Genomic DNA, 12,291 nt, shown 5'->3' with positions numbered 1-12,291 from the left:
AGCCTAGCCCTATAGGGTTCAGAAAAGTCAGAGTGAGAGGTTTATCTTACATATCTAGCTATACATCTAAATAAACAAATTACAATGTAGTTTTTTACAGGCTTTGTGAGGTGCATCTGCTCCACCGTTACTAGGTGAGAGCCACTATTCTGGGATTTCTGAACCCCTAGAGAAGTTTAAGAGGGCTGAAAGTATCTCCCTGTATTTCTGTTGCTCAAAAATTATTTTCACTTTTTCACACACTGAATTGCTGTTTGTAGCACTTCAGTGCTATCTGTATCCAAACTTGCACTACAATCAAAATCTTCATCAAAGAACAATGCACTAATTTATATTGTTTTTGACCCCATTAAAGCAGAATTATGTCAACTACATTTGAGGTTGTTAGAGCTAATTTGAAGTGTCATTGGAATACATATAACATTGAATGTCCCATATCAAACCATATATCCTTTCTTCCCGTAGCTCAGTAAGAAGTATGGCTCTGTTGTCACCCTCTGGTTGGCAAACACTCCTGTAGTGATCATTTCTGGATATGAAGCCCTAAAGGAAACTATGATTGGTCTTGGTGAAGAATTCAGTGGCAGGGCCAACTATCCTCTGATGATGAAGGTCACACTTGGATATGGTGAGGTCGCTTGATGTCCAATGTTTTACATGGTTTATTTGATCTGTTTATATAAATATATATATATATATATATATATATATATATATATATATATATATATATATACATACATACATACACGTAGTAGACCAGAAACATTTTCTCTATGTGCAGGTGTTGTGTCCACCAGTGGACACAGATGGAAGGAGATGCGCAAATTCTCTCTCATGACACTGAAGAACTTTGGAATGGGCCGCAGGAGCATCGAGGAACGAGTCAGGGAGGAGGCTGAATATCTTGTGGAAATGATTAAAACATTTGAAGGTTAAATCATTTTTATACAATCTTATATTCAGATTATCAGATGAAACAAACTGCAGACATAAACTACAAAAGCATCTGACAAAGGGTGCATCTGTAACGACTGAGACAAATCAGACAAAAGTATTTGTTATAGTTTAACAAATAATATTTAAAACTCACTCTGGGATCTGTGGTCCCATCCTCCCAACAAGGGCAAGAAGGTCTTAGTTACTATGACCACGATCAGAAAAGTTGGTTTTATGGCTGTTAAAAATGGTCACGTGGTCGAGACAGAGACAATGGGGAAGACAGAAACAGACTTTAAAACAGCATTAATCTGATCTATAAATGAACATGCATCCCAGAAAATTGTGTGAATGATTTACTGTCTTGTATAGTGTTTTTAATTCTATTATTTTCTTGATACTGTGTATTTTATGATAGAACCAACGGTCAATGTAACCTCACCATGTTTGGTCTCTAAATTGGTACTTTGAAGATCGAAAATGATTGTGTACATACGCAACATATTAGTATTACAAGAATCTTCCTTAGTTTCTTCATCAGAAACAAATCCAGCTGCACATGCAAATGAGCACGCTTAAAACAAAGATTCATAAATCAGCCACAGAGGAATTTTCCCGCTAGGAAATTCCACCCTTCTCATTGGTCAAGCAAACCTGGAGAGGTGGGCCCACTGTGACCACCGCCTTCTTTGCTTTCACTCTCCCAAAGGAGTCAGACTGTATTTTCTTCAATCCAACTGTAAGAAATTGTAGTCTGCCTCGACCCAGATTCCACTCCTAAATATATTTTAGAATGAGCTCATCCCCAAAATGGCTTAATTATCATAGAGATTAAGGCAATCAAGTTATATTGTTTCTTGACCATTTGGGTTGATCACATCCTGAGCAAATGGTAGTCAATTGTAGAATGGGACTGGGTGTGGGACACAGAGAACCTTCTCAGACAATGGGGTGTCTCAACTTCATTAACATACAGACCACAGCTGTCACAACAGGAGCAACTTAATTTACATTAAGAGTTGTAAACTGTAACAGGATAAAAGGTTTAAGATTTGGATGTTCTGGGTTCATTCTGACGCCGGTGAACCCAAGGTGCTTTGTGTACCTTGCCACTGCTATGCTGTAATAAACTTCAGTTTCAGAAAACTGCAACCTTACCATCACTGAATGGGCAACAATCAACTCTTGGCCTTCTCGGTATGTTCAGGGTGCTGTTGTCATGATAATAATGGCAAGGAAGCAATTGCAAGTAAAACTCTTCTTTATTGACAAATGTAGAATTGATGGAGACACGAACACGGGGTGTGGCGCAGGGACCTCGATGGCCAACAGAGTGCAGGTGGAATGGTCAGAAGAGATGAAGTGATGATGACGGTGAATAATCCAGAACACGGAGCCGAAGACACGACAGGAACAGGAACGAGACTCACGAACTGGACGCCAACCGGGATCAGGAACAACACACACGAAAACACCAAACAACGATCTGACAAAGGAGAGGACACAATGGAGAGTATAAAAAGGTATGGTGGATGAGCTGCAGCTGGTGTCTGAGAGTGAGACCAGCTGGGTGCTGATCAGTGCTGATGGGCTGGTCACGCCCCCTACTCACACACCCACACACGTATAACAACAAAGACACGAGACAAGAAGGAAACAGTGAATTCATGAACCGTGACAGTACCCCCCCTCCTAGGAACGCCTCCTGGCGTTCCAAGACTTCCTTACCTGGCGATTGTAATCATCGATAAGGGAGTGATCCAAGATGTCCCTAGCAGGTACCCAACTTCTCTCCTCCGGACCGTAACCTTCCCAGTCCACCAAGTACTGGACTCCGCATCCCCTCTGTCTTGAGTCCAGAATACGATTAACCGAATATGATAGTTCCCCATCTACGAATCGCGGCGGTAGGGGAACCGGGGCTGGCGGATTAATGCGAGAATAAAACACAGGCTTGACTTTGGACACATGGAACACGGGATGAATTCTCCTGTAAGCAGGAGGAAGGTTAAGGCGGACTGCCACCGGACTAACGATCTTGGTGACAGTGAACGGGCCAATAAATTTGGGAGCAAGCTTATTCGAAACGTATCGGAGAGGAATGTTCTTCGTTGAAAGCCACACTTTGTAACCGACGACGTATACGGGAGGTCTAGACCGGTGGCGATCGGCCTTGGCCTTGGTGCGCGCCCCCACTTGGAGTAAGGTCTCACGGGCTCTAGTCCAAGTGCGGTGACACCTCTGGACGAATGCGTGAGCGGAGGGGACCGCGACTTCGGACTCCAGACTGGGAAAAATAGGTGGCTGGTATCCTACACTACACTCGAACGGAGATAGGCCCGTGGATGACACTGGTAACGTATTGTGGGCGTACTCCACTATTGACAGTTGCTGACTCCATGAGGAAGGATTCTTGGAAACCAAACATCGCAACACCCTCTCCAAATCTTGGTTGGCTCTCTCAGTTTGACCATTGCTCTGGGGATGAAACCCTGAGGACAGACTGACAGTCACCCCCAGTAACCTACAAAACTCTCACCAAAATTTGGACACAAATTGGGGTCCTCTGTCGGAAACCACGTCTGTCGGAAACCACGTCTATCGGGAGGCCATGTAAGCGAAAGACGTGGTTAACGACGGTCAACGCTGTCTCCTTGGCTGAGGGTAATTTGGGCAAGGGAATGAAATGGGCCGCCTTTGAGAAACGGTCCACCACGGTCAAAACTACCGTGTACCCCTGAGAGAGTGGGAGGGCGGTAATAAAATCTAGCGCTATATGGGACCAGGGTCTCGAAGGGACAGGCAGCGGTTGAAGTAACCCATCAGGGGATCGATTGGAAGTCTTACCAGTGGCACAAACTGAGCAAGCCAAAACAAAACTGTGAATGTCGCGAGCCATTAGTGGCCACCAAAATCGTTGCTTGACTAAAAATTTAGTACGACTGACCCCTGGATGACAAGCCACATTGGAGCAATGCCCCCACTGAATGACGTCTGACCATAATCCCTCCGGCACAAATAAACGGTTCGGTGGACAACCGGACGGAGGCGTTACCCCTTCTAAGGCCGTCTTGACCTTCGATTCGAGCTCCCATGTGAGTGTGGAGACAAATAGGGTCTCGGGTAAAATGCACTCGGGAGTAGATGGGCGTTCGGAACAATCAAAAATGCGCGATAAAGAGTCGGGTTTGACATTTTTGGAACCCGGGCAGTACGAGAGAGAAAAATCAAAACGACCGAAAAAAAGTGACCACCGAGCCTGCCTGGAGTTCAATCTTTTAGCGGTTCTAATATATTCCAGACTCTTGTGATCGGTCCAGACAATAAAAGGTACCCCCGACCCCTCTAACCAGTGACGCCACTCCTCCAATGCTAGCTTGACTGCCAACAACTCTCTGTTACCAATATCATAATTACGTTCAGCAGGAGATAAACGATGGGACAAAAACGCGCACGGGTGCATCCTGTCGTCTATGGGAGAACGTTGGGATAGCACTGCACCTACCCCCACCTCTGACGCATCGACCTCCACCATGAACTGCCGTGAAGAGTCAGGGGTGACTAGGATGGGGGCTGAAACAAAGCGGCCTTTGAGTTTGGCAAACGCAGCCTTGGACTGTTCCGTATTGAAGGTTCTGGGTTGCAGTGCAAAATGCATGGAACATCGAGTGAGGAATGCCCTGCAGAAACTGGGCTCACCTGAGTATAATTCCGGCACTGGTAGTCGCGGCTCTGCCTGGGAAGGATTCGCTGGTGGTGTGGGGGGAACAGGCGGTGTGGGCGGCGCAGTGGGAGCTCACAAAAGTTGGAACTGCTGGGTGAGCTCGGACACCTGCGCCACTAGAGCTTGAACCGCTCTCCCCGTGTCGTTGATGTTCTTCTCACAGGAATCCATCCTCTGAATGCTGTTGTTGACGAAAGCTTGAAGAGATGCTGACGATTCACTCGCTGCTTCCATAGTAGGGTCAGATCGTTCTGTCATGATAATAATGGCAAGGAAGCAATTGCAAGTAAAACTCTTCTTTATTGACAAATGTAGAATTGATGGAGACACGAACACGGGGTGTGGCGCAGGGACCTCGATGGCCAGCAGAGTGCAGGTGGAATGGTCAGAAGAGATGAAGTGATGATGACGGTGAATAATCCAGAACACGGAGCCGAAGACACGACAGGAACAGGAACGAGACTCACGAACTGGACGCCAACCGGGATCAGGAACAACACACACGAAAACACTAAACAACGATCTGACAAAGGAGAGGACACAACGGTGAGTATAAAAAGGTATAGTGGATGAGCTGCAGCTGGTGTCTGAGAGTGAGACCAGCTGGGCGCTGATCAGTGCTGATGGGCTGGTCACGCCCCCTACTCACACACCCACACACGTATAACAACAAAGACACGAGACAAGAAGGAAACAGTGAATTCATGAACCGTGACAGCTGTGCTGTCCAGCGTGGCCTCAGCAGGCCTCGACTCACAACCAGCCATGTGCTCATTCAGGAGAGAGAGGACTCTCTCAACCAGGGGCGTAGCAACCGGGGGGGACGGGGGGGACACGTCCCCCTCACTTTTAGAAACCGGTGATTCTGTCCCCCGCATTTTTTTTTTTTTTTTTTTTCGGACAAATGCCCTGATTAAAACAATTTTTAATATAAAAATAAAAAATAACCAGGCAATCACCGAAAACGTGAGGAATGGATGATTCTGTTTTATTTCATTTGATGTAAGTGGCGATTGATAGCCTATAGTTGATAATAATATAGGCCTAATGTGCGCTGTCGAGGCTCGTGAAGTTATAACATTTTAGAAACAATATCCTAGTTAAGAAACAATATATAGCCTAGGCTACACACGACCAGCTGTTTTCCTGAATGCCATCAAGATTGAAACTGAGACTGGTTTCATAACAGTTCAATAAACAAACAGTTAAAATTAACTTACATTAATTTTACTTGATGTACTCAAAAATGTACTCACTTACATTTTAGTCGCAATGACTGTTTTTGCTCTGTTTCATCAGCGAAAATAGTCCCAAACAAAGATCACAGCAGAACGCGCATCTCACAACAACACTCGTTGCATTACTGAATGATTCAGCGTTTTGAACAAATCGGTTGAGTCAAAGATTCAATTACCCATTCATAAACTGCCTCATTCTGAATAAATCAGCCGTTTGAACGAATCGTTTGAATGAATGACTCAATGACTCGCTCATTAAGACGGTCGCCTGCCGCCTCCTACTGGCGGTTTAGTTTCATAAAGTATCATTCTTTTCAACATTCCTTATTTGTATATTCAAAAATATTTAAAATAATCTAATTTAATACAGTTATAATTTTTCAATGTAAATTATTTAATTTGATTGGTAACAGCCTAGTGTCTTATTATTTTAATTGAATATATTGATCAAATTTAAGAATTTAAAATGAAAGATGGAGCATAAAATTAGGGGGAAAATGCCTTTAAAAGGTACAAAAAAAATTGTGTTTTCAAACAGTGATGTAATGAAACATTGACAATTTAAGTTTGAAGGGAGTAAAGCCTCTGTTTAGGCTATAAGGAAATGTAATTTTGCCAAAAGAAGAACTTTTATTTTAAATAAATGTTCATTTTAAATCAGCCTACTTCAGTGTGATATGTTACCATAATTTGAATAATTTGATACCAGAATTTGAATAATTGTAATGTGATCAGATGCAGATATCTAAATCAGAGAATATCATCGGGCGGTTTGTGGGTGGATTATTTATTTTTAACAGTGGATTCGGGTGACTCAAAGTGCACCAGATTAATGAATTTATCTTTAAAATGTACAAAATTTTCTTACGGGGGGGCATGCCCCCGGACCCCCCTAGAGGTACCAAGCTCCACCAACAAAAATAATGTGGGAAACACATTAGGGTATATGATGATCTACAAAAAAATACACATTTAATTATCTTATTATTAAACATTATTAGGATTTTACCACCTCCGCCTCGTTTTGAGCCAGGAAAATGAACATCACCTTTGGGTCACGTCCTATGGTCACATACAGCTTTTGTCCCCCCCACTTTTATAATGGCTGCTACGCCCCTGCTCTCAACCACAACAGAATCAAGGACAACCTCAGGAGTTTGGCACAACATCTTCTTTCAATGCAGAAGAAGTCCATCGCAACTCCCACCATTTGCTCTGCGTGTCCTCTCCGGCCCAGGGCCGGTAGGCCACGATCTGCACTCCAGCCATGAGAACAGAGTCGAACTAACCATGCAAGTTCATCATATCTTCTTCATCCAACAGAGAAGAAAACGATTGCAACTTTAACATATGACACTCACCGAACCATCAACATCCTTTTTATCAACTTCAAGAATTGTGTCCACTGCACAGACAATGCAAGTATCAATTTAATGAGGTGCTCTGAAAATGATAAGCTGATGGACTTTTTCACAGTTAAATGGATCTTTTCCACAGTTCCATTTCCTGCTTCCGGTTCCTATCACTCACCATTTTACCTATGCATGTATATATGTTTGTTTAGTTTAGTTATGTTTGTGATTTAGTTAATAAAACTTGTGCACAATATGTATTTGGTTCTGATTCTCTGCTTGCAACAAAGTCTATTTTACGGTCTTGATCTTGATACATGCTCTAAGCACTGTACATAAGAAATAATTATTTTTCAGTGGCCATGAAAGATACGCTTTTCTTAGAATAAATGAATAATCAAAAGAGTTTGTTGGACGAACTGATTAATTGATTGTAATATTAATAAATATTTATAAATATTAATAAATAAATATTAATAATTAATCATAAAAAGTTATGAGTTATTATTAATATTTCCCCTTTGAGCTAACTCGTTACAGTCAATAAAACAAAAAAGAACTATAATGTGTCACATCTCATGTTACAGAGCATGTTGTGAGTTTTTACAAAACTCTAAATTGAAGAAACCTGATCTCTTTGCTCTTCTTTTCTCCTCAAAGGCTCTGCAATCAGCCCTGCAGTCATGCTGTCTAATGCCGTGGCCAATGTGATCTGCAGCACTGTCTTTGGTCATAGGTTTGGATTTGAGGATCCACAGTTTAAGTTTCTCCTTCAGACTCTAAATGCTTACTTCAGTATCCTCAATAGCCCTCTTGGACAGGTTTGCACTCAAAAGATTTATATATATGAAGATTTCAGATGCAAAAGCCTCTAAGTGCCATCTGAAATTTTCTTCTAGAATGATCATTTTTATCAAGCTTGTATATTTAAGTTCAGTAATTTCACTTAAATGACAACTAATAGGTAATCTTCGTTGCCATTTAAGTGAAATTACTGAACTTATATATACGAGCTTGATAAAAATTATCATTCTAGAAGAAAATTTCAAATGGCACTTAGAGGCTTTTGCATCTGAACTCTTCATACTGTATATAGATAGATAGATATTATTGCTCAGAAGTATTTTATGCTCACAAAGGCTGCATTTATTTGATCAAAAATACAGTGAAAACAGTAATATTGCGAATTATCTTTAAAATTCAAAATAGCTAAATAGCAAAATATATTTTTTGTTCCATTTTAATGTATTTTCAAATATAATTTATTCCTGATAAGATAAATGCAAATAATGCAAAACTGAATTTTCAGCATCATTACTCCAGTCTTCAGTGTCACATGATCTTTCAGAAATCATTCTGATACTGATTTGCTCTTCAAGAAACATTTATTATTATTTTCACGGTTGCTTAAAGGAGAACTCTGGTCAATTTTAACATTTTTTTTGTAAATTTGGAGTGCTGTCAGTACAGAGAACAACGACAAAAATCGGTGTTGCCTACACCGTGTTATCCTCTTTTTAAAATGTGCACCCTGTTGACTTAAATGGGGCAAGTTTTAAACCTGCTTTTAGCCTCTTAACATCCTTGATGTGTCATTACAAGTGCACAGCCAATGTGAGTGATTCCTTCAGAGTGAACACGGTGAATCTGACTGCAGTAGATGTAAAAGATATGAATAAAAATGAAGTTAATTCGGCCAGCGCTCATACCGGTATTTATTTCCTGTTTTCGGTCGAAGTCCATAGTAGTCGATTGTCGAGTTCACGCGCGTGATCATAGGTAACTAAGCAACAGTGGAGAACTCAACAATCGACTACTGTGGGCTTCGACCGAAAACAAGAAATAAATACAGGTATGAACGCTGGCCGAATTAACACCGTGCAGTCAGATTCACCGTGTTCACTCTGAAGGAATCACTCACATTGGCTGGGCACTTGTAATGACACATCAAGGATGTTAAGAGGCTAAAAGCAGGTTTAAAACTTGCCCCATTTAAGTCAACAGGGTGCAAATTTTAAAAATAGAATAACTCGGTGTAGGCAACACCGATTTTTGTCATTGTTCTCTGTACTGACAGCACTCCAAATTTACAAAAAAAAAATTAGCTCAATGTTAAAATTGACCGGAGTTCTCCTTTAATGCTTAATGTGTTTGTGGACACCGTGATACATTTGTTTTTCAGGATTCTTTAATGAATATAAAGTTTGAAAGAACAGCATTTATTTGAAATGGAAATCTTTTGCAACTTTATAAACATCTTTTCTGTCACTTTTGATCAATTTAATGCATTCTTGCTGAATACAAGTATAAATGTATTTCAAAAAAGAGAAAAATCTTACTGACCCAAAACAGGTGAAGGGTCGTGCACATAATTTTTTTTTTTTTTTTTTTTTTAATTAAACAAATTTTAAACTGTAAAATAGTACACACAAAAAATAAAAAAATAAAAATTATTATAAATGATTATTTTGAGACTCACCTTGATGTTTCTTTATTTTGTTCTCAGCTCTATAATGTATTCCCTAAGTTAGTCAGTCTCTTCCCCGGTAAACACCATCAGCTGTTTAAAGACCTAGAAGAGGCCAGAGAGTACTTCAAGCGTGAGGCACAAGCTCGGATGAATAATGTGGATCCCTCTTGCCCACAGGACTTCATTGAGGCCTTTGTGTTAAAAATGAAAGAGGTAAATCATTGAAAGAAATGGTCATTTAAACATATTTAGCCATGGCCCTGAATATCTGGTGGTGAGACCATGACATGATGTCAATTAAACAACATGTTAACATTTCTTACCTGTTCTCTTTTACAGGAGAAAGACAAGCCTGACACAGAATATAATTTTGAAAACTTGGTTTCTTTAGTATGGAACATGTTCAGCGCCGGCACAGAAACTACTACATCCACCATCAGACACTCTTTACTTCTAATGATGAAGCACCCAGATGTTCAAGGTGAGGTCAAACTAATGCTTCTCTCTCCAAGTATTAAGTGTGATTTTACTTTCACTTGTTCTGTACAGAGCGTGTTCAGAGAGAAATCGATGAGGTTGTAGGACAGGAGCATTGGCCCTCCATTGAAGACAGACAGAGGCTGCCATATACAGATGCTGTAATTCACGAGGTCCAGCGCAGCATGGATCTCACCCCCATCGCTGTCCCACACAAGACCATGTGTGACACTGAATACAATGGCTATGTTATTCCTAAGGTATTCGTCTCTCGTATACATCATCTTGATTCATCAAGTGTTTATATTATTTACATCTTTCTATTTATTTGTAAAATACTTTCTTGAAGGGAACAATGGTTTTTCCACTACTATCCTCCGTGCTTAAAGACCCCAAACTGTGGAAGAACCCAAATTGTTTCGATCCAGAAAACTTCCTGGATGGAGATGGCCGATTCAAGAAGAATGATGCATTTGTTGTATTCGGCATGGGTGAGCTCAGATCTTCATTGTGCATATTAGATCATAAAAATGTTGCTCTTAGATGAAAACTGAAGTCAACACATCCTACATAATTATGTTTATCAGTGTTTTAGTCATTCTGGGACAAAAAATAACCATGTTAAATAATTGATTCCTCAGTAGTTGCCTTTAAAGTACAAATCACAGACAAAAATGGATGATACATAGAGAAAAGATTCTTAAAAAGATTTTAAACCAACTTCTGTGTGCTCTCTTGACAGGCAAGCGTGTGTGTCTCGGTGAGGCTCTGGCTCGCACAGAACTCTTCCTCTTCTTCACTTCCCTCCTTCAGCACTTCACCTTTAAAGCCATGGTGCCACCAGAAGAGCTCGACACAACGCCTACAAATTGCAGTTTTGGCCGCATGCCCCGCACATACGAGTGCTATGCCATTCCTAGGATCTAGAGGAACAGTCCACAAAATAACAAAGAAAGCATTCAACATACTCTCATTTTATTTTGATGCTTTAATGGAAATAAATATGTCCAAAATGATATTATTGCAGTGTTTTTTTTTTTTTTTGGCAAATAAAAAATTTATATTTAGAATCGATGTTCAAGTGCTCAAGGAGTCTAGACGTTACCCACTTTCTGCAGTGTACATTCTGATGAATTAAAGCCTCCAATACCTGATTTTTTTACACAGAAGCTTATCATGTCTGTGGGATGTTTTGAGGACATGAGCAACTATTTTTACAGGTCAAACAATATTATTGGCACTTTTACAAATAATGCAGTTTAACATCTGAGTTGGCACAGTCCTTTATTTAGTTTTTTTTCTACACCTGGGAGCTTTTATCACAGAACTTGTTTTTGTGTTCAAAGGTACACTGTGACTTTGTTCAAAATGAACTAAATTTTAATTATTAGTCAATACATCATCAATCCTTCATCTACAGTGTTTTTGTCTCACCCTAATTCACTGTAAGCCTATTAGGCTATACTTGTTTATATTTTAGACCCAGCGGGATGGTTTTTGCGGTAACACTTTCCAATACGGGTGTCCTAATAAACATTAATTCATGTTTAACTAATGCACAGATAATCATGTGTTAATGTATGACTCATGAAGAACTAAACCATTAATTAATGATTACTGCATCAGTAAATGATTAAACATCTAAATGATTAATAGATTAAGTAATATATGAATTGTTATTAATTAAATGTGTCATAATGTATTAATTCCTTAATAACTTGTTTTATTAACTAAAAGTGTAAATTAATGCGTTAATTACCACAGTTGGTCAAAGCAATATACTTCAACTTCCAGTTGTCTGCTTTAATTAATCATTAACTAATGATTTGCAAATGTATCATTATGTTATGACTTTACTTGTTTGTTTGTAGCACAAGCATGATCTGGCGTGTGCTAGAGACCGCTGTACACCCTGGTGTGCCGCATGAAGTTGTTTCAGCACTTCTGGTCGCAGTGCACGAGGGATGATGATGCGATCATCTTTCATGAGTAGCTCATCATCTATTCTAATAGTGTGTCTGACTGGTCAATAAGCTTGAGCAGCCAGTGGGACATTTTTCTTTCTGTCCGGCCATCCTTGCTCATGTAGCT

At 40.2% G+C, this 12,291-nt stretch overlaps 2 protein-coding genes across 2 annotated transcripts in view; one reads left to right on the top strand and one right to left on the bottom strand.

Annotated features, from left to right (window-relative positions):
• The window catches only part of clip3 (CAP-GLY domain containing linker protein 3), a 769,717-nt gene that overhangs the window by 50,316 nt on the left and 707,110 nt on the right, over window positions 1-12,291 (bottom strand). The gene's annotated exons all lie outside the window — the stretch shown is intronic.
• LOC307167820 (cytochrome P450 2M1-like) lies at window positions 461-11,204 on the top strand. Its single transcript, XM_079887125.1, has 11 exons — window positions 461-628; window positions 785-934; window positions 4,664-4,757; window positions 5,014-5,209; window positions 7,268-7,319; window positions 7,914-8,074; window positions 9,760-9,936; window positions 10,063-10,204; window positions 10,273-10,460; window positions 10,550-10,691; window positions 10,943-11,204. Exons 1-11 carry the CDS (start codon window positions 556-558, stop codon window positions 11,125-11,127), a joined length of 1,560 nt encoding a protein of 519 aa, XP_079743251.1. The 5' UTR covers window positions 461-555; the 3' UTR covers window positions 11,128-11,204.

The sequence above is a fragment of the Squalius cephalus genome, assembly GCF_949319135.1.
Source record: "Squalius cephalus genome assembly, chromosome: 11".
NCBI lineage: Eukaryota > Metazoa > Chordata > Actinopteri > Cypriniformes > Leuciscidae > Squalius > Squalius cephalus.
Note: the sequence above shows the minus strand (reverse complement) of the source record. Positions and strands in the feature narration are given on the sequence as shown.

Coding starts and splice junctions, on each gene's coding strand:
- LOC307167820 (XM_079887125.1), top strand. CDS start 556: ATGATTGGTCTTGGTGAAGAATTCAGTGGCAGGGCCAACTATCCTCTG. Junction 5,210..7,267: donor ACAAAGGAGAGGACACAACG/GTGAGTATAAAA, acceptor CACTCACCGAAC/CATCAACATCCTTTTTATCA. Junction 7,320..7,913: donor GTGTCCACTGCACAGACAAT/GCAAGTATCAAT, acceptor TTCTCCTCAAAG/GCTCTGCAATCAGCCCTGCA.